At 40.5% G+C, this 18,232-nt stretch overlaps 1 protein-coding gene across 2 annotated transcripts; it reads left to right on the top strand.

Moving 5' to 3' along the window:
* The first annotated feature begins 55 nt into the window (after positions 1-55).
* On the top strand, positions 56-16,673 carry C6H3orf33 (chromosome 6 C3orf33 homolog). Of its 2 annotated transcripts, none has more exons than XM_006972616.4 (5): positions 56-212; positions 1,619-1,678; positions 3,824-3,971; positions 12,615-12,775; positions 16,130-16,673. In XM_006972616.4, exons 1-5 carry the CDS (start codon positions 99-101, stop codon positions 16,529-16,531), a joined length of 885 nt encoding a protein of 294 aa, XP_006972678.1. In that variant the 5' UTR covers positions 56-98; the 3' UTR covers positions 16,532-16,673. The 2 variants fall into 2 exon arrangements, with proteins under 2 accessions (XP_006972678.1, XP_042135041.1); XM_042279107.2 differs by having other exon boundaries at positions 82-980.
* The last annotated feature ends 1,559 nt before the right edge of the window (positions 16,674-18,232 follow it).

Here is an 18,232-nt window from a genome sequence, read left to right as displayed (position 1 = left end):
GGCGCCGGGGAGGGGAGGGGATCGTGGGACGCGCAGCGCCGCGCAGCGCCTCCTGCCGCCCGCGGGAGAAACGAGCTCGGCTGGCTGGACTCGGGAACATGGCGCGGCCGCCGGCGAGCCTCGGGTCGCCGGCGCCCGACGGGGACCGCAGGGAGGCCAACGTGGTGACGCGAGTGTCGCAGTGGGCGGACAACCACCTGCGCCTTGTCCAGGTGCCACGGCCCGGCGGGGTGGGCTAGCCTGAGCGGGTGCTCGCGGCGGGCCACGAGGAGGACCGGCAGGGAGGCGACATGGGCCAGGCCTGCTTCCTTACTGCGAGGCCGGCACCGGGGCTGGGGACAGCACAGGGGTGGTCGGTCCTGGGGTAGCTCCTGGTTCAGTGCCGCCGGCAGGAGACCCAGGAAGAGCAGGGGAGCCCCCTAGGCCCTCACGGAGCCTTTCTTCCAGGGCTGGGATTCGAACTATCCGTAAACACTCCAGTGCTTACCACTGAACTATATCCCCAGTCCTGTTTTGTTTTATTTTTAAAATGAAATGAGAAGTCACCGAAATTCAATCAAAGAAGAGGTACCTAGACGGCCAGACTAATGCTAGAGAAAGCACTGCCAATAAGGTCCTGGTGGTGATGTGGACCAAGAGCGAGGTGCCCCCCGGGTTGATGGCGGTGATGGTTCTTGTCATGGAGGAGTCGCAGTAAATGATTTATTAGGAAAAGCTGTGGAGCTCTTGGACCTGCAAACGTGGAGACTGTGACCTCGAAGGTGGTCGTGAGACCGCAAAGCACAGCTGTAGGTAGATGCTGTTTGAGGCACCCGGGCCTAGTTCAGTGTTCGAGGGAAATCAGAACTGGACATACGCGAGCTGCATAAACCTGGCAGAGTGGGTAGAGCCCTGGACTTCACCGACATCTTGGCACAACTACAGACAGCTACAGAAGACTGGAAATGAGGCCTGCGGGATTCTCTGGGGAGCCGAAGGAGGTAGAAACAAAGGCTGAGAGAGCGTTAGGGAAGACAGGAGGGGAGTGAATTTGGCAGGAACAACAACTTTTCAAAATTCTGCTGAGAATTTGAGGAGGTTGAGCTTTGTAAATGCTTTGCAGCTAGTCAGCATGAGGTCCAAGGCCGTGCCTGCTTCACATGCCACTGTAGCTCCATCCTTAGAGTAGTCCAGTATCTGCCATGTAGTATTAATGAGTGCCACATAAATACCTGTATTATTACTATGTTAGTGTTCCACCGTTTACCCAATATACTTGCCATGGTGCTGTATTTTAAGGTTTTCTACCAAATACATAATTCACCATGGATGCGAAGTTATAAATGTTAGGTCAGGGCTGCATCGAAGGAATTCATAGACAAGGTAAAATCCACTCAAATCCCCGTGCAGACCAGAGTGCTAAGGAAGAACTAGGAAGGAATACTGTAGGAGTGAAAACTCAGTTCTACAAGTGGAGACACAGCAAAGCGCTTGGACGAACTGAGCTTCCCTCTGAGGCCTCGGCATTCTTTGAACTATTAGTGATCCTGAGAACAGTCTCCTTCCCCCTTTTAAGTTAGTACGTTCACTGTTGCAAATGATAATGGGTGAGAACTAATCCCTAAGTCTCTTTCTGTAGAACATCAGCACTGGAATGGCCGTAGTTGGAATCATGATTCTAATGAGAAGTGTTCGACTGGTGAGTCAAAGTGGGAGAGGCAACAGGCGATTTGGTTACTTCCATTTCAGGCAGCTTGCACTCATACTGCAAGACTTTAAATTGTATTTTAGGATAATAAACATATTTTAAGATCTTGGCTAAGATTTAGAGCAGTGAATGTATTTTAGAGTCATAAAAACGAGTCGAATTGTATACTTACTTAATTCTATAGACTATTGACATAATCCTATTTTTAGAATGAAAAAAAAAAGAAAGATTCCATAAAAGATTTAGTTTGTTAGAATAGTATAGTCACTAAACTTGCATTTCAGGTACTGTGGTATATCTCAACTGTTTTTGGTTTACTTTTTGAAAATATTGCTTATAAGAGACAATAACAATTGGATAACATTCTGAATAGTTCAGAGTTATTTTTCTGACTTCTACTGAACCGCTAACCTAAATGCTAAAATTGTCGAGCCTACATGTAAGGAATGAATTGGAGTAAAGAAAAAGCAAGCAGGTTAATAACTTGTAAATTTTATGTATGCATTTATGCTCGCAGGTCCTAAATTGCAGTCATCTCTAATCACATGATTATGATCCCATGAGCTGCTTTGGCTGCTCCACAGACCATAACCTTTCAGTAAACAGATCTCAGTTTTCTATAAACAAAATAGGGTTTCGTTTGGTGTGGTGACGCACGCCTATATTCCTGGCAGCTTAGGAAGTTCATAGCCAGCCTGGTCTACTGGTGAGTTCCAGATTGGCCTGGCCTGGGCTACAGAGGGAGACCTTGTCTCAAAACAAAACTAGGATTTGTCGATTTTCCTTGTCTGCCTAGGGAGTTGTTGGTACTGATGAAATCTTGTCTTTTAGGCAAAACTGCTTCTTGGGTGTTTTGCAAATAAACTATTTTATTTAGTTAGAAATATAAACTCTGATGTGGCTGTTTTTTAGTTATCGAACCTAAATGGTCAGATTATAGAATCATCTATTTAATTTGAAGGGTTACAACTTTCCAGTTTAACCTGGGATGGCTTCTTAGATAGCATAGAGTGACAGAATCTCAATAATGCTAATTATCATTTATGGCTTTCACTTTGATGAATATCTGAAAACAAACTTACATAAGTTCTTTATGTATGCCCACACAAACAAAAACTCCAGAGTGGTCTTTCTGAATCCAAGTTAAAAGTAAGTCCTGGGACTTTGAGATGGCTCTGTGGTTAAATGCTCTTGCATACGCCCTGGAGACCTGAGTTTGATCCCTAGAACCTCTAGGAAGGTGGAAAGAGAACATACTCCACAAAGTTTTCCTCTGGCCCCCATGTATACAATGTAGCATATACACAAACATACACACTAAATAGAAATTTTAAAAATGAAGTCCTTGTTGAGTCATAACTGGGAATTTCCCCAGCATTTAGATAAAGCTCTTCTCCCTTGCAGAGAAAATATGCCACAGCATGAAATATTCTTTCCTGGTAAAACAAAGATGTACAGTGTTAGGTAAGGTTCTGAGCTAGCTATGATGATATGTGATCATATGTTATCAACTATTTTTTGCTTGTCGCATAAAATAGTTGATAACCTTAGGCACTAAGTAGGAGTTGGGGGTAGAAGTAAATTTTCAATGTTGCCCTACCCCCTTCATTTCTTTTTAAAGATTTGCTTTCTCTCCTAAATGATTTTTTTAAAAAAATTTTAAAAAAAGTCTTGCCAGTTAGAAGTCTAATTTAATTAAACACAGCTTTGCTTAGGATTTACATTTAACATCTCTTATATAGTAGCTTGAAATATAAATGAATGAGTAGTAAGCTTTAACTCCCTATAAGCATTTTTAAGTTATTTACTATTTTTATGTATACATATTTGTGCATGTGAGTTTATGTATACCAGATGCCAGAAGAGGGTGTCAGTTCTCCTGGAACTGGGTGCTGGAAACTGAACCCACATCCACAGCAGGGACATCAAGTGCCCTTAACTGCTGAGCCATCTCTCCAGACTCTATAAATACTTTTTATTAAATATTAAAGTGTTAATGTTAGAACTTTTATTAAATAGTAAAGTATTGGAGTTAAAACTTTTCAATGGCTATGTCTACTTGCTAAATGCTTAGATATGTTCACATTTTATTTTCATTTTAAGTAAAAACACATGTTTTTCTTTGTAAATCAACAGACATCAAAATTTACAACCTCTTCAGATATTCCAGTAGAATTTATAAGAAAGAAAGTTAAACTACGTGGCCGATTACACCGGATAACTGAGTGTGGTCTAGAAATTGAACATATTCCTATTGCTTTACCTTTTATATCTTCGTGGAAAAGTAAGTAAGATGCAAGAATTGTAAAACTAGATAGTTATTGTGGTATTTAATAACTAGATCCTCTATAAAGTAGCAAAAATATACTAATTTCTGATGACTTTCCATAGTCTGTGAAAAGTCTGAACCATGGCCTTATTAACACGAAATTATTCAGTTTGGCTTTAGAGTTCTTGTCTTCCTTCTCTCTTTTGTTTAGTTGACTGTCTAGTCTTTTGGTTTTTCAAGACAGGGTTTCTCTGTGTAACAACCCTGGCTGTCCTGGAACTTTCTCTGTAGCCTAGGCTGGCCTCAAACTCACTGAGACCCACCTGCCTCTGCCTCCCGAGTGCTGGGATTAAAGGCGTGCGCCACCACCGCCCAGCTTTGACTGCTCATTTGACTGCTCATCCCACAAGTGGTGACAATTTGCTATGGCCCCGGACCTAAGATAACTGTACAATGCTGACTGAAACAAACACGGCCCTTCTAACTCTTACAATCTTGGTGGAAGATAGACAATATACATGTGGAAATTTGTTTTAATATTGATGAAAACAAGGAACAGAGTCCTAGGATAGGTAACTATCCATGTTGGGTGGGGTTAAGGAAATCTACACCTATCAGTAGTCAGAGAAGGTATTGTTGAGGAGTTGTTATATAATCAGACCTGAGCGTTTGGGTGGGCTAGCCAGGAACAACATAGGTAGGAGTGAGCTTGCATCTTTTGACAGTTTGTCTGAAGGCTCCTGTAGCTGAGACACAGGGGAGAAATGTTGAGAGGACTCAAAGGAGACCAGAGGAGAATTAGGACCCACGTCATTTCACTACTTATCAGTTATCTTTGCTTCATATCAAAGAGCCCAGACACACACACACACACCTTTCTCCTGTAGATACAACCTCATAACCCCGGGTCTGGTTCTTTGCTCAGACAACTTAAAATCATTCTTTGAGATCCAGCTCAATTGTCTTTTTTTGTGAAACTTCCTTAACCCTCCTGTGAAGAATTAAGCACATAGTTATTTAATGCACTGCAATTATAGTATTCATTGCTTTTGAAAATTTGCTGTCCATCTTCCAAAGCTATAAGCTGCCCGTTTTCCTTTTAACTTCCTGTGCATATTATGTATTTATGTTTTTATCTTCTCCACTAAAGTATAAGTGATAGACATGAATATTGCCCCCCAAATTTGATGCTCACAGTCTATAGAAAAATGCTGACCAGTCGAGAGAGTTTGGGTAGGATGAATTGATTTAGTTTGTTGTTGTTGTTGTTGGTTTTTGTGTGTTTTGTTTTATAAGCTCTTTCCCTATCCAGTGGAGCCACTAGGGTATAGCTAGAAAGTAGTTTTTGGGTTTTGCTTTGTTTTTTTTTTTTTTGTTTTTTTATTTTGTTTTGCTTTGCTGTTCAGTCCAGAACTCCATGAAGAAATGCATAAGTGAAAGAAACCTGATGTGTGTCATTCAACAGATGGCGGCCACTACAGAGGAGATGATGGTGTGAATACTTTGTGACTGACATAAATTGCTCTTGGAAAAGAGATAATTTTATATTTTCAGAAGTTAAAAAAAACAAAACAAAACAGCAACAGCAACAACAAAAAAACTTCTACCTAAAACTGGTTTGGGAAGGTAGAAAGTTACTAACTACCTAAGCACTATTTTCTTTTTTCCTTTTTTCTGGAACTGGCTTTGTAGACCAGGCTGGTCTTGAACTCTCTGAGATCCGCCTGCCTCTGCCTCCCAAGTGCTGGGATTAAAGGCATGCGCCACCGCCGTCCAGTCCTAAGCACTTTTTTCAGTGAGGTAGTAACACAGTCGAACATAATCTTTTTCATTTGAAGGTAGTTATTAAGTCAGTGTGCTTGGTGCTGGAGGCACAGCACAGTAGAAGAGTGTGCTTGCTTAGTGAATGTGAGGCCCTGGGTTTCCTTCCCATACTGTAAAAACAGCCACTCATGTTCCCTTCTCCACTCTTACTATCTGGTCTATGAAATACAACTAGACCTTTGTGTTTTTTATCCATAGAACTAATATATAGATCAAAAAAAAATTGAGTTTTTTTTACCCAATTTTTTTTACTATTCTTTACCCAAAAAGTTTGGTCCAAATGACTGTTGGTCATTGTGTCAGTTAACTGTTCTATTGCTGTGAGGGGACACTGTGACCAAGACAACTTATAAAAGGAAGCATTCAATTGGAGGGTTGCTTACAGTTTCAGAGCTTTAGTCCATTGTTGCCATGGAATGTCATGTTGCAGCAGGCAGGCATGATGCTAGAGCAGTAGTTGAGAGCTCACATCTGATTCTTATGTTTTTGGTTGTGAGCCTAGCCTTTAACAGCTGAGCCATCTCTCCAGCCCTCACATCTGATTCTTAAGTTTTAGGCAGAGCGAGAGAGCAAGGCTGGACCTGGCATGGGCTTTTGAAACCTCAAAGCCCATCCCCAGTGACACACTTCCTCCAACAAGGCCACACTCACTCTGACAAGGCCCCTCCCAAACAGTTCCACTAACTGGGGACCAAGCATTCAAATATATGAGTCTCTGGGGACCATTCTGATTCAAACCACCACAGTCGTAGTTGAGGATGCCTGTGCAGTGGGACATCATAGTATGAAGAACTACACTTTGTTTCTGGTTCTGGTCCATGGTACTTACCTATATCAAAAAAGAGCACAAATTTCCAAAACTCCTTCCTCATGACATCTGTGACACCCCTCCTGATTTTTGGTGTATATAGATGCGAAGGTATAAGCACACCCATGCATATGCATACACAACTTTAAAAAATTATGAAATGGCTGGGCATGGTAGTGCACACCTTTAATCCCAGTACTCGGAGGCAGAAGCAGGTAGATCTCTATGAGTTTGAGGCCAGCCTTGTCTACCAAGTTCCAGGACAGCCAGAGCTACACATAGAAACCCTGTCTTGAAAAAAAAAAATTATGAAATGAAATATTTAGAACCCTTCACATTTTCAACAGTGATTTAGTGAATGCCTGTTCTTTTGCTACAGTCTTATAACATATAGTGACCTTTGAAATAGACATATGCCTGTAATAGTCACAGAACTTGTAGTGTTGCAAGAAAACTATCCTAATCCTTTTTTTTTTATTTCTGATGCTGAAACACTAATATTTTTGACAAATTATATATTCCAAGGTATTCCTCCTGTCTTAGCATGTTGTCTATTGGCATGAATTTCCTTGAAGTATTAGAACTATTATAAAAGAACATAACTATTGTTTTATTTACAACACAGATATCATGACTATTATGTAATAACACAGCTTTCACACCTATTATATCATAACACAGCTCTCATGACTACAATGCCCTAGCACAGCTGTCATGACTCTCATGCTATGACATGGCTGTCATCATGTGCTGGATAGTTTCATGTCAACTTGACACAAGCTAGAGTCATCTGAAAGGAGGGAACCTCAATTGAGAAAAATGCCTCCATAAGATCCAGCTGTAGGGAATTTTCTTAATTAGTAATTGATGGGGGAGGGCCCAGCCCATTGTGGGTGGTGCCATACCTGGACTGGTGGTCTTGGGTTCTATAAGAAGCAGGGTGAGCCGGGCGGTGGTGGCGCACGCCTTTAGTCCCAGCACTCGGGAGGCAGAGCCAGGCGGATCTCTGTGAGTTCGAGGCCAGCCTGGGCTACCAAGTGAGTTCCAGGAAAGGCGCAAAGCTACACAGAGAAACCCTGTCTCGAAAAAACCAAAAAAAAAAAAAAAAAAAGAAGCAGGGTGAAAAGGCCCACAAGGAGCAAGCATGTAAGTACAGTAAGCACACAGCTGTACACTATTATGTCATAACACAGCTATCACACCTCTTATACCATAAGAGCTATCATGACTATTATGTCTGATTTTCATGACTATTATGTTATAACATGGATATTATAACTATTATGTCACAGCACAGCTATCAGGACTTCTTGTCATATTAATATGGCTATTGCCACTTTTTTAAAAAAAGATTTATTTATTTATTATGTATACAGTGTTCTGTCTGCATGTATGCCTGCAGGCCAGAAGATGGCGCCAGATCTCATTACAGATGGTTGTGAGCCACCATTTGGTTTCTGGGAACTGAACTCAGGACCTCTGGAAGGACAGTCAGTGCTCTTAACCTCTGAGCCATCTCTCCAGCCCCTATTGCCACTATTATAACACAGCTATATACTATTATGTTATAACTGTTCTATCTATTATATCATAACATAGCTATTATAACTATTATAACAAATAAGTTTGTTCACAGATATTAGTGTGTTTATCATATGCTTTCCAAAACCTTTAAAACTGTGTATTCCTGGTGGGCACAATGACTTAACTCCAGCATTCAGCAGGCAGAGTGAAGAGGGTTTCTGTGAGTTTGAGGCCAGCTTCTCCGTCTACAGAGCAAGTCTCTGGGCCAGCCAGGGCTACATAGGGTGAGGCTATTTCAAAACAAACAACAACAAAGAAGAGTTCATTCTCTGATTTCTCCAGCTGTCCACATTCTTTCCCTCGTTTAACACACTTTTTCCTTTTCCTGATCCTGTGTTCACTGTAAACCCACATCCTACCTTCCTGAGAGAGTACGCTTAGCCTGCTCCCTAGAGCTATGGTACTCTTTCCTGCTACCTTCTAGCATCTCTGTGTTGTCCCATTCGATGTGGATTGGACTTGAAAAAATGTTTCTGTGCAAGATTATTGAAGGGGACTGGAGAGAAGACTTGGTGGTTTAGAACACTTGTTGCTCTTACAGAAGACCTGGGCTCCATTCCCAGCACTATTGTCATAACAGCTAATATGACTATTATACATAACAGCTGTCATGTTATTATATCATAACACAGCTATCATTACCATTAAGTTATAACAGCTATCAAGACCCTTATGGCATAAAATGGCTATTATGACTATTATGTCAGAACACAGCTATAATACCTATAAAGTCATAACAAAGTTACATAACTTTTACGACATGTCATACAAGATTTATAGAAGGGAACTAAATAGATGACTTAGTGATTTATTCCTAGCACTTGTAATGATGGTTCACAACCATATATAACTCCAGTTCCAGGGGATCCAGTTCCCTCTTCTGAACTCCAAGGGTAAGTGCACAGACATACATGCAGGCAAAATATTCACACATATAAAATAAGATAAATCTTAATTTTTAAAAAGATTTATTGAATAACTAGAAAGGCACAAAGTTTCATATCACAGAAACAGAGCTAAAAATAGAGATTTGAAGTCATGGGCAGGCAAGATGGCTCAGCAGGTTAAGCTGCTTGCTACCAAGCCTGATTAGTCGAGTGCCATCAAGGACCCGCATAGTAGGAGAGAAGCAACTCCACACGTTATCCTCTGACCACCATGTACATGGACTCCATGTTTCTGTACACATATAAACGCATATGAAAGTAAAATAAATATAATAACCAGATAGTTGAGGGCTGGCAAGTTAACTCAACATGTAAAGGTATTTGCCACCAAGACGGAAGACCTGACTTTCATCCCTGAGATCACATGACAGAGGGAAAGAATTGACTCCCACATGTTGTCCTCTCATGTCTACATGTGTGCTGTGGCAATGTAAATACATGCTCACACACACTAGAGATACATGTAATAATTTTTTAAATTTAGAAATAATATGTTTTTTGTTCTTGTTTTGAGACAAGTTTTTACTATATAGGCCTGGCTGGTCTTGAAATTATTATGTACACCAAGGTGAACTGGAACTTGTGACAATCCTGCCTCTACTTCCCCAGTGCTGCGTTGTAGGCAGTGGACCACCATATCCAGCCAGAAATCACAATAACACAGTTTGAAAGTAGCATTTGCATTCCAAGAATAGTCAAAGGTTTTGGTGAAAATCTATGATTTTCTCTTACTCATGCATTAGTTATGGGTGGTTTATTAAAGCATAATGACTTTATTCTTATTGACCATATATTACTTTGAGTGTTCAATAGGAAATTTCCCCATTTTAAAAACAACCCATTGGCCTTTATTCTGTGAAAAATTGGGACATTAATACTAAAGTTGATAGTGTTGAATTAGATTCAGACTATCCAGTTGAAGTTTTTAGTTACTTCATCTTTGGTCTTATAGACTAGATAAGCTTTTATGGAAGATTGTTGGTACTGGCAACATTCAGACATTAGAACAGACCTCAGAATTTATTGGTATGCCAATGGCATACAGTCATCTAATTCTTAAAACTTAAGGTTTTTGAGACAAAGTCTTGCCATATATCCCAGGCTGGCCTTTAACTGGTGATACTCTTGGCTCTGCCTTATGAGTTTTAGGATTATAGGCTTGTGCTACATTCTAACCTGTGTTGTGTGTTCTGTCTTAATCTAATTGCATATTAGCTGTATTATACAATTTTTATTAAGGGCACAATCCTCCTACTTACTGATGCTTCTCTGCCTGAAACCCAGGGACAGTTTTTAAGAAACCCAAGTCTGAAGGAGAATGTTTACTGTTATCAGCCTAACCAAGTTTTAGAATACTTTTTAATAAAAACAACAACACCTCATTGCCAGGTGTAGTGATGCATGCCTTTAATCCCAGCACTTAGGAACCAGATGCAGGAGAATCTCTTTAAGTTTGAGGCCAGCATATTCTACATAGAGGGGTCAAGGGTGGCCAGAGCTACACAGTGAGACCTTGTCTAAAAAAATGTTTTTAAGGGGCTGGAGAGATTGCTCAGTGGTTAAAGAGCACTGACTGCTCTTCCAGAGGACCCAGGTTTAATTCCCAGCACCCACATGGCAGCTAACAACTGCCTGTAACTCCAAGATCTGACACCCTCACACAGACGTACATGCAGGCAAAACACTAATGCACATAAAATAAAAATAAGTAAATTATAAAAGAAAAATATGTTTTTAAATTGTGTGTGTGTGTGTATGTGTGTGTGTGTGTGTGTGTGTGTGTGTGTGTGTGTGTGTGTGTGTGTGTGTGATGTGTGCATGTGAGTCTGGGCAAGCATGTACCACAGAGTACATGTGGAAGTAAGAAGACAACTTTCAAGGGTTGGATCACTCTTTCCTTTTTTCCTCCCTCCCTCCCTCCCTCCCTCCCTCCCTCCCTCCCTCCCTCCCTCCCTCCCTCCCTTCCTTCCTTCCTTTCTTCTTCTCTTTGTTTGTTTGTTTGTTTGTTGAGACAGGGTTTTTCTGTGTAGTCCTGGCTGTCCTGGAACTCACTCTGTAGACCAGGCTGGCCTTAAACTCTTAGATATCTGTCTGCCTCTGTCTCTTGAGTGCTGGGACTAAAGGCATGTGTTGGCACCGCCTGGCTGGTTCTGAAAACAGAACTCAGGTCGTCAGACTCATGGCCTGCTGTCTTAGTTGCTTTACGTGTTTTTGAAACAAAAATACCACAACAAAGAAACTTAGAGGAGAAGGGTTTATTTTGGCTTAAGGGTCCAATGGGATATAGTCCATCATGATGGGGAAGGCACGGCAGCCGAGGCATGACACTAGCCAGTCACGTTGCATCAGCTATCAAAAAGTGAGACCCAGCTTTAAAACCTCAAGGCCCAACTGGTCTTGGTGGCACATGCCTTTAATCTTAGCACTCAGCAGCAGAAGCAGGTGGATCTCTGTGAGTTTGAGGCCAGCCTGGTCTACCCATTGAGTTCCAGGATGGTCAGGACTACATAGAGAGAAGAGACCCTGTCTCCGACAAACAAGCCTCCAGGCCCTCTCCTAGTCTTCCAGCAAGTCTCTACCCACTAAAGGTTCCACAACTGTCATCAAGTCTTCAAACACATGAGCCTATGGGAGACATTTCATGTCCAAACCATAGCATTCCACCACTGGCCCTCTTGGGCTTATGACTATTTCATGATGCAACAGTTTTTAATAGTTCATAAATTCAAAGTCTCTTCTAAGACTTCAGTCATCTTTTAATTGTGACCTGTAAAGTCATAAACAAATTACAAGTTGGGCCTGGTGGCACATGTCTTTCATCTCAGCACTCAGGAGGCAAAAACAGGTTGGTGTTTATTTGTGCGATGGTTTGAATAAAAAATGGCCCCATAGGTCCAGATGTGGCCTTGTTGAAGTAGGTGTGGCTTGGTTGGAGGAAGTGTGTTACTAGGAAGTAGGCTTTGAGGTCTCAGTGTGTCTCCGTTCTCTTCTGCTGCCTGTCAGTCCGGAAGTATAGCTCTCAGCTACCTCTCCAGCACCATTTCTGCCTGTGTATCACCATGCTTCCTGACATGACAAAAATGGACCTCTGAAAGCCAGCCCCAGTTAAATGTTTTCTTTATAAGAGTTGCGGTGGTTATGGTGTCTCTTCACAGCAATATAACCCTAACTAAAACAATTTGTTTTCTTTCTTTCTTTGTTTGAAGACCGACAATCCTGGCTGGTCCTTATGTAGACCCAGCTGGCCTTGAACTCACAGAGATCCACCTGGCTCTGCTTTCTGAGTATTGGGACTAAAGGCTACCACATCTGGCTTATACTTGTATTATTTTAAAAGAAAATTTAATAAAAATAAGTGGTCTTAAATTTACCAGCTTGTGTATTTATAAATAAGTATTTATAAATAACGTGTGTTAGAGGCTGAAGGCAAGTGACTTTGGACTTGGCTTTGCAGTCTACCTTGAAGCTAAACTGCTTTCTACATTGCTTTCTTAGAGGAGCCACGTGGGCTTTTGCTGGTTAAGCTGGCTGGAGTAGAACTCACTGAAACCGGTAAGATCTGGTTACAGAACGAGCTCAAACCTTCCCAGCTGTTGTGGTTCCAGCTTCTTGGAAAGGAGAATTCGGCACTCTTCTGCTACCTTTTAGTGAACAAGGTAAACAGTGTGAAGAAATAACTGACCATGTTGTATTCTTATAAGCAAACACTTATTTAGTTAGCATTTTGAATATATAACGAACTTTTCAAACTGCTAATCATGTTATGTGTAAAGAACAAGGTGTTTCATATATAAATTTCTTCCTTTTTTTGGGGGGGGGGTGTTTTTCAAGACAGGGTTTCTCTATGTAGCTCTGCCTATCCTGGAACTCGCTCTGTAGACCAGGCCATCCTCAAATTCACAGAGATCTACCTGCCTCTGCCTCCCAAGTGCTGGAATTAAAGGCATGTGCCACCACTGACTGGCACTATATAAGTTTCACTGTAAAATTGTGGATGTTTATATCAAATAGGATCTAAAGGGGTTGGAGATATGGCTCAAGCAATTAAGAGCTCTTGCTGCTCTTCCAGAGGCTCTGGGTTCAGTTCCCAGCACCCGCTTTAGGCAGTTCACAACCACCTATAACTTCAGTTCCAGGGGATCCAATCCTCTCTTCTAGTCTCCCTGGGCACTGCACTCATGAGCACAGACACATACATATACACATAATTTAAAAAATAAAAACCTAAGGCCTGGAGAAGGCTGGAGAGATGGCTGAGTGGTTAAGAGCTCATATTGCTCTTGCAAAGGACATGATTCCTGGCACCCAAATCAAGCTGATGACAAGCACCTGTAACTCCAGCTCTGGAGGATCAGGATCCACAGGCACATGCACACATATACATAAACAGAAGTAATAAAAATACATATTTTTAAATTAAATGAATAAAAATGTGGGTCTGGAGGGAAGACTCTGTGGTAAAGAACACTTACTGCTCTTGTAGAAGACTTATGTTTGGTTCCCAGCACCCACATGGCAACTCACAAAGATCTATAAATGGAGTTCCAGGGATCCTGTGTCATCCTTTGGCTTATGAAGGCACCAGACACAAATGAGGATCATGTACATACATGTAGGCAAACATTTGTACACATAAAATAAAAATAAATGTTTATAAAATAATAAAAATGGCCAGGAGGTGGTAGTATATGCCTGTAATCCCAGCACTCAGGAGGGAGAAGCAGGTAGATCTCTGTGAGTTCAAGGCCAGCTTGGTCTACATAGTAAGTTCCAGGACAGCCAAGGCTGTTACACAGAGAAACCCTGTTTCAAAAAGACCAAAAAATAATAATAATAAAAATAATAATAATAATAATAAAGATATAAAAATAAAGTTATAAAGAAAGGAAAAAATTTAAAATTATTAATGATCTTGGCTATTACTAAATAGAGGATTATCCCTATACATTTACATATGCATGAATATATTATATTACATTGTTACTAGAAATCATTTGGGGAGTGAGGCTTGGCATCTAGAGGTTACAACAAACAAGGATGTTTTCTAAAGGTAAATATTGCTCCATCTGCTCCAATATCCTGTGTGTTCACACTCAGAAGCTGTAAAAGTAAATGTCGTGGTCATGTTACTTCATGCATACAGAAAACCACCCCCTGGGCTTGCTGTTCTCATTACAGGTGGGACTATAAAGGATGATAGTTGCCTTAACTAGACTAACCACAGGAAGAGTTTGTCCTGACCCAAAAACACCTTCGTTCCTTGTCCTGACATTGTTTTCTAGGTGAACAAACTATGCTGTATACAGTGTGTGATTCAGTTGCTTCTCCTGCTTAAATTCTACTAATGTGTGAGACTGAAATTTAGTTGTTTTGGTTTAGTTCAAGAAAATGAACTTATCACATGTTTTAAACTGAGACAAATATAATAAACCTTTCATGAACCAAAATTTACTGTACCCAGAGAAAGAATGTTTCATCTTTAATTTTGTTTCAAAGCCTTTTTTAAAAAAGATTACTTTGTTTTATAGACTCTTAAGAAATATTTCCTTATTTAAGCCTGGAATTTTAACATTTTTAGATTAATTTCACATTAATTGCGATTTACTTTTTGAAAAGGTGTATATGAATATGTGTGTGAATGTGTGTTTGTGCTTGTTCATGTGTCTGCTTAAGATTTGTGTGTGTGTGTGTGTGTGTGTGTGATTTACTTCAAAATGAAGCTATTAATACTTGCTTTTAATTATTTTTGTTAGATTAAAACAGTGTCTGCTTTATTCCTATGATAAAATGAACATATGAACCACACACACAAAATAAATGACCCTATAGAGAGGGTCATTTATGGATTTCATTACAAATGGAATATTCCAGAAATGAAAGTTTCAATGTAGTCAAAGATTATTTGGGACTAGGTGTTTTTAAAATGTACACAGCTGGGTTTAGAGAAATTGTTCAACAGTTAAGAGCAATGGCTACTGTCCTAGAGGACCCAGCACTCAAATAGTGGCTTAGGACTGTAACTCTAGTTCCAGGGGACCCAGTGTCCTCCTCTGGCCTTTGCAGGCACTAGGCATGAGAGTGATGCACAGGCATACACATAAGGGCAAAACACCCGTGCACATTAAAAACAAACAAACAAACAAACAAAACTACGTTCCAGAGCCCCCCAAACCCTGTGGCTTTTAACTTAACAATGTAATGCTGTTCAGTTCCTTGTGACTTGTTTACCTGTTAGTTACAGTTTTCTTTGTTTTGCTGTGGGCTCTCATTGTACAAATCTTGTGTTCTGTTTTCCCTCTACACAGCCAAGAGAGTGAATAGCACATTTTATAGTTTACCATTTTCAGTGCTTCTTTGGGCTAGAGGCCAATGAGAGTCAGTTGACTTTGAGCAAGTCTTGCGTGTGTATTATATCAAAAAATAAAATTCTTCAATTTAGCAATAGCTGTTTTAGGCTCTTCAACCCCTCTGTTGTTTTGTTGGTTTGTTTTGTTGTTTTGCATGTGTGGTTCATCTGTGTATATAGGTGTTGACACTTGTGTGTGCATGTGTGGAGGCCAGAGGTTCATGTCAGGTATCTTCCTCAGTTCCCATGCATCTTATCTTCTCTTCCTGGACCTAGAGATCGTCTACTCAGCCAGGCTGGCTGGCCAGTGAGCTCCAGGTATCCCCTGTCTCTGCCTCCCCAGCACTGGGGTTATGAGTCTTTGTATGGATGCTGCGTATCTCCAAGCCCGTTTTATTGTTGTTACTCTTTTGTTTGAGACAGTGTCCCATTTTGTAATTCAGTCTGGCCTTGAGTAAGAAAGTAATCCTCCTGCCTCAGCCCCATAAATGCTCAAATTACAAGCATGTGCCACTAATATAATCCTCTTCAACCTGAAGGCCTTTGTGTTATACATTTTTTGCTGTTCTCTAAAATGATAAAATTGCTGAATTTTAAGGCAAATAAGATATTATGGGTATAATAACAATTTTATTAAATAATTGGTTTCTTTCTTTTTATTCAGGGTGGATATTTTAATGTGAATCTGAATGAGGAAATTTTGAGAAGAGGCTTGGGCAAAACCGTTCTTGTTGAAGGGCTAAATTATGACTCAAAAACCCACTGGGAAGTCCACAGAAACTTACTTAAAGCTGAATTGACAGCCTTAAAGAAAGGAGAAGGAATATGGAAGGAAGAATCTGAAAAAGAAAGTTATTTTGAAAAATTCAAAGATTCCTGGAGAGAAAGATGGAAAAAGGACGATTGTTTAAAAACAACCAAACCAGATTTCAACTTGACCAAAGAAAGTTATTTTGACAGATTTCGGAGGGGTTATGGAAGCTGGAAGGACAACGTGGGCAACTTCTCTTTAGTTTTGAAACTCAGAGAACTTGTGAGCCGCTTACACTTTTGGAGAAAAGGATGAAGCATCCTTCAGGTCTAGAGGTGACCTCTGAAGAGTGAAATGCATGGACCACTTTTTGTTGAGTCCAAATGGAAATTCCTGCAGGTGACCAAAATTCTAGTCTAGTTGTCCTTAAATATTAAAGACATTGTTAATATCAAAATCAATTTGAAAGAATTATGATCAATGTACTGTACTTCCAGGGAAAATGACACACTATAGAAAGTTACCTGGTTGGAAGAGATATATAACTAATGTTTTGCTTTTTCCTTCTCTCTCCCTGCCCCCTAGTACTAAGGATTGAACTCAGGGCCTCATGCCCTCTGAACTACCTAACACACCACTACTGAGCTGCATTGACAGCCCTGTATTGTTAATATCTCAAGAGAAAATTTAAGGGGCTAGAAAAATGGCTCAGTAGTTAAGAGCACTGACTACTTTCCCAGAGGACCCAGGTTCAATTCCCAGCACCCACATGACAGCTCACAACTGTCTGTAACTCTAATTCCAGGGGATCCAACACCCTCACATAGCCATACATGCAGGCAAAAACACTAACACACATAAAAATAAAAAATAAAAAAATAATTTTAAAAAAAGAGAAAATTTAAGTGTTGACTGTTAAATTAGTTATTTTGGGCAGCCAGATTTAATATTTGTTTTTCAATTTCATCAACTTTATAATAAAGTAATTTTTCAAATGTTTTCTTTCTGAAGCCATGCTTTTCCTCCCAGCATCTTTCTAGCTGCTCGTGAGATTGGGCCAGTGCCACAAGAGGTGTGGACACCATTCTTGGTAATAGAGATCACTAACGTCTCCCTGTCATTGGATGAGAGGGTTGCCTTAAGACGAAGGGTGAGGGTAGCAGCACACAGCACAGGAAGAAAGGGTCTTTGGGACAGAACCCTGAGCTAGAGAGTAAACTGCCCTGATAGAAAGCCAGTTTGGAGTTGGCCATGGTGGCACATACCTGTAATCTCAGCTCTCAGTAAGTAGAGACTGGAAGATAAGGAATTCAAGACCAGTTTGGGTTAATATGAGACTTTATCTAAAAATGAAAAACAAAATAACAAAAGCAAAAAAAGCCCCCAAACCACTTTAATGTATGTACTAAAATCTTCCTTATAATATAATCCTTTTTCATGAAGCCAACCATGTTAACTGTCGAAATGTGGTCTAGGAATAGAGTGGTGCAAGAGGAATTCTGAGTGCTTGTGAGAAAACTCCAAGAAAACAGGACAAGAGTCTTGTGACCTTAGTTTTTTAAAAAATACAGAATTGTTCTTGGAATGTGATTTCATGCCCCTCCCAGGTGTAGCAGATAGGAGTGAGTTGGCATCATGTTATTCATTACAGCTGGCTATTGTTATTTATTCATATGCCTCTATGGAAAAACATGTTTTTGCCACATTTGGCTTGTCCTTGTGATTGTAAACTTGACTTATGTGACTCCTCTTAGCCCTGAGAGTATAAATTGTCTGCTACTCTGAATAAAGTTGGCCATTGCATGAGACTTCATTCCACCTCATTTTTAGGCCCTGCTCTCCCAGGTTCTCATGGCCAATTAGAGTAGTAAACAGCTAACACCCTCAAAAAATCTGAATAAGGAAGGGATTTTGTTGTTGTTGTTAAGACAGAGTCTCATTACCATAGCCTTGGCTGGCCTGGATCTCACTGTAGACCAAACTAGCTTTGAACTCATAGAGATCCACTTGCCTCTG

This window comes from Peromyscus maniculatus, chromosome 6, assembly GCF_049852395.1.
Source record: "Peromyscus maniculatus bairdii isolate BWxNUB_F1_BW_parent chromosome 6, HU_Pman_BW_mat_3.1, whole genome shotgun sequence".
Lineage (NCBI taxonomy): Eukaryota > Metazoa > Chordata > Mammalia > Rodentia > Cricetidae > Peromyscus > Peromyscus maniculatus.
This window is presented reverse-complemented; position numbering and strand designations above follow the sequence as displayed.

Excerpts from the sequence above, each read along its gene's own strand:
- C6H3orf33 (XM_006972616.4), top strand. The coding sequence starts at position 99 with ATGGCGCGGCCGCCGGCGAGCCTCGGGTCGCCGGCGCCCGACGGGGAC. Across the intron at positions 213-1,618 it reads ACCACCTGCGCCTTGTCCAG|AACATCAGCACTGGAATGGC; the intron begins GTGCCACGGCCC and ends CTCTTTCTGTAG. Across the intron at positions 1,679-3,823 it reads TAATGAGAAGTGTTCGACTG|ACATCAAAATTTACAACCTC; the intron begins GTGAGTCAAAGT and ends GTAAATCAACAG.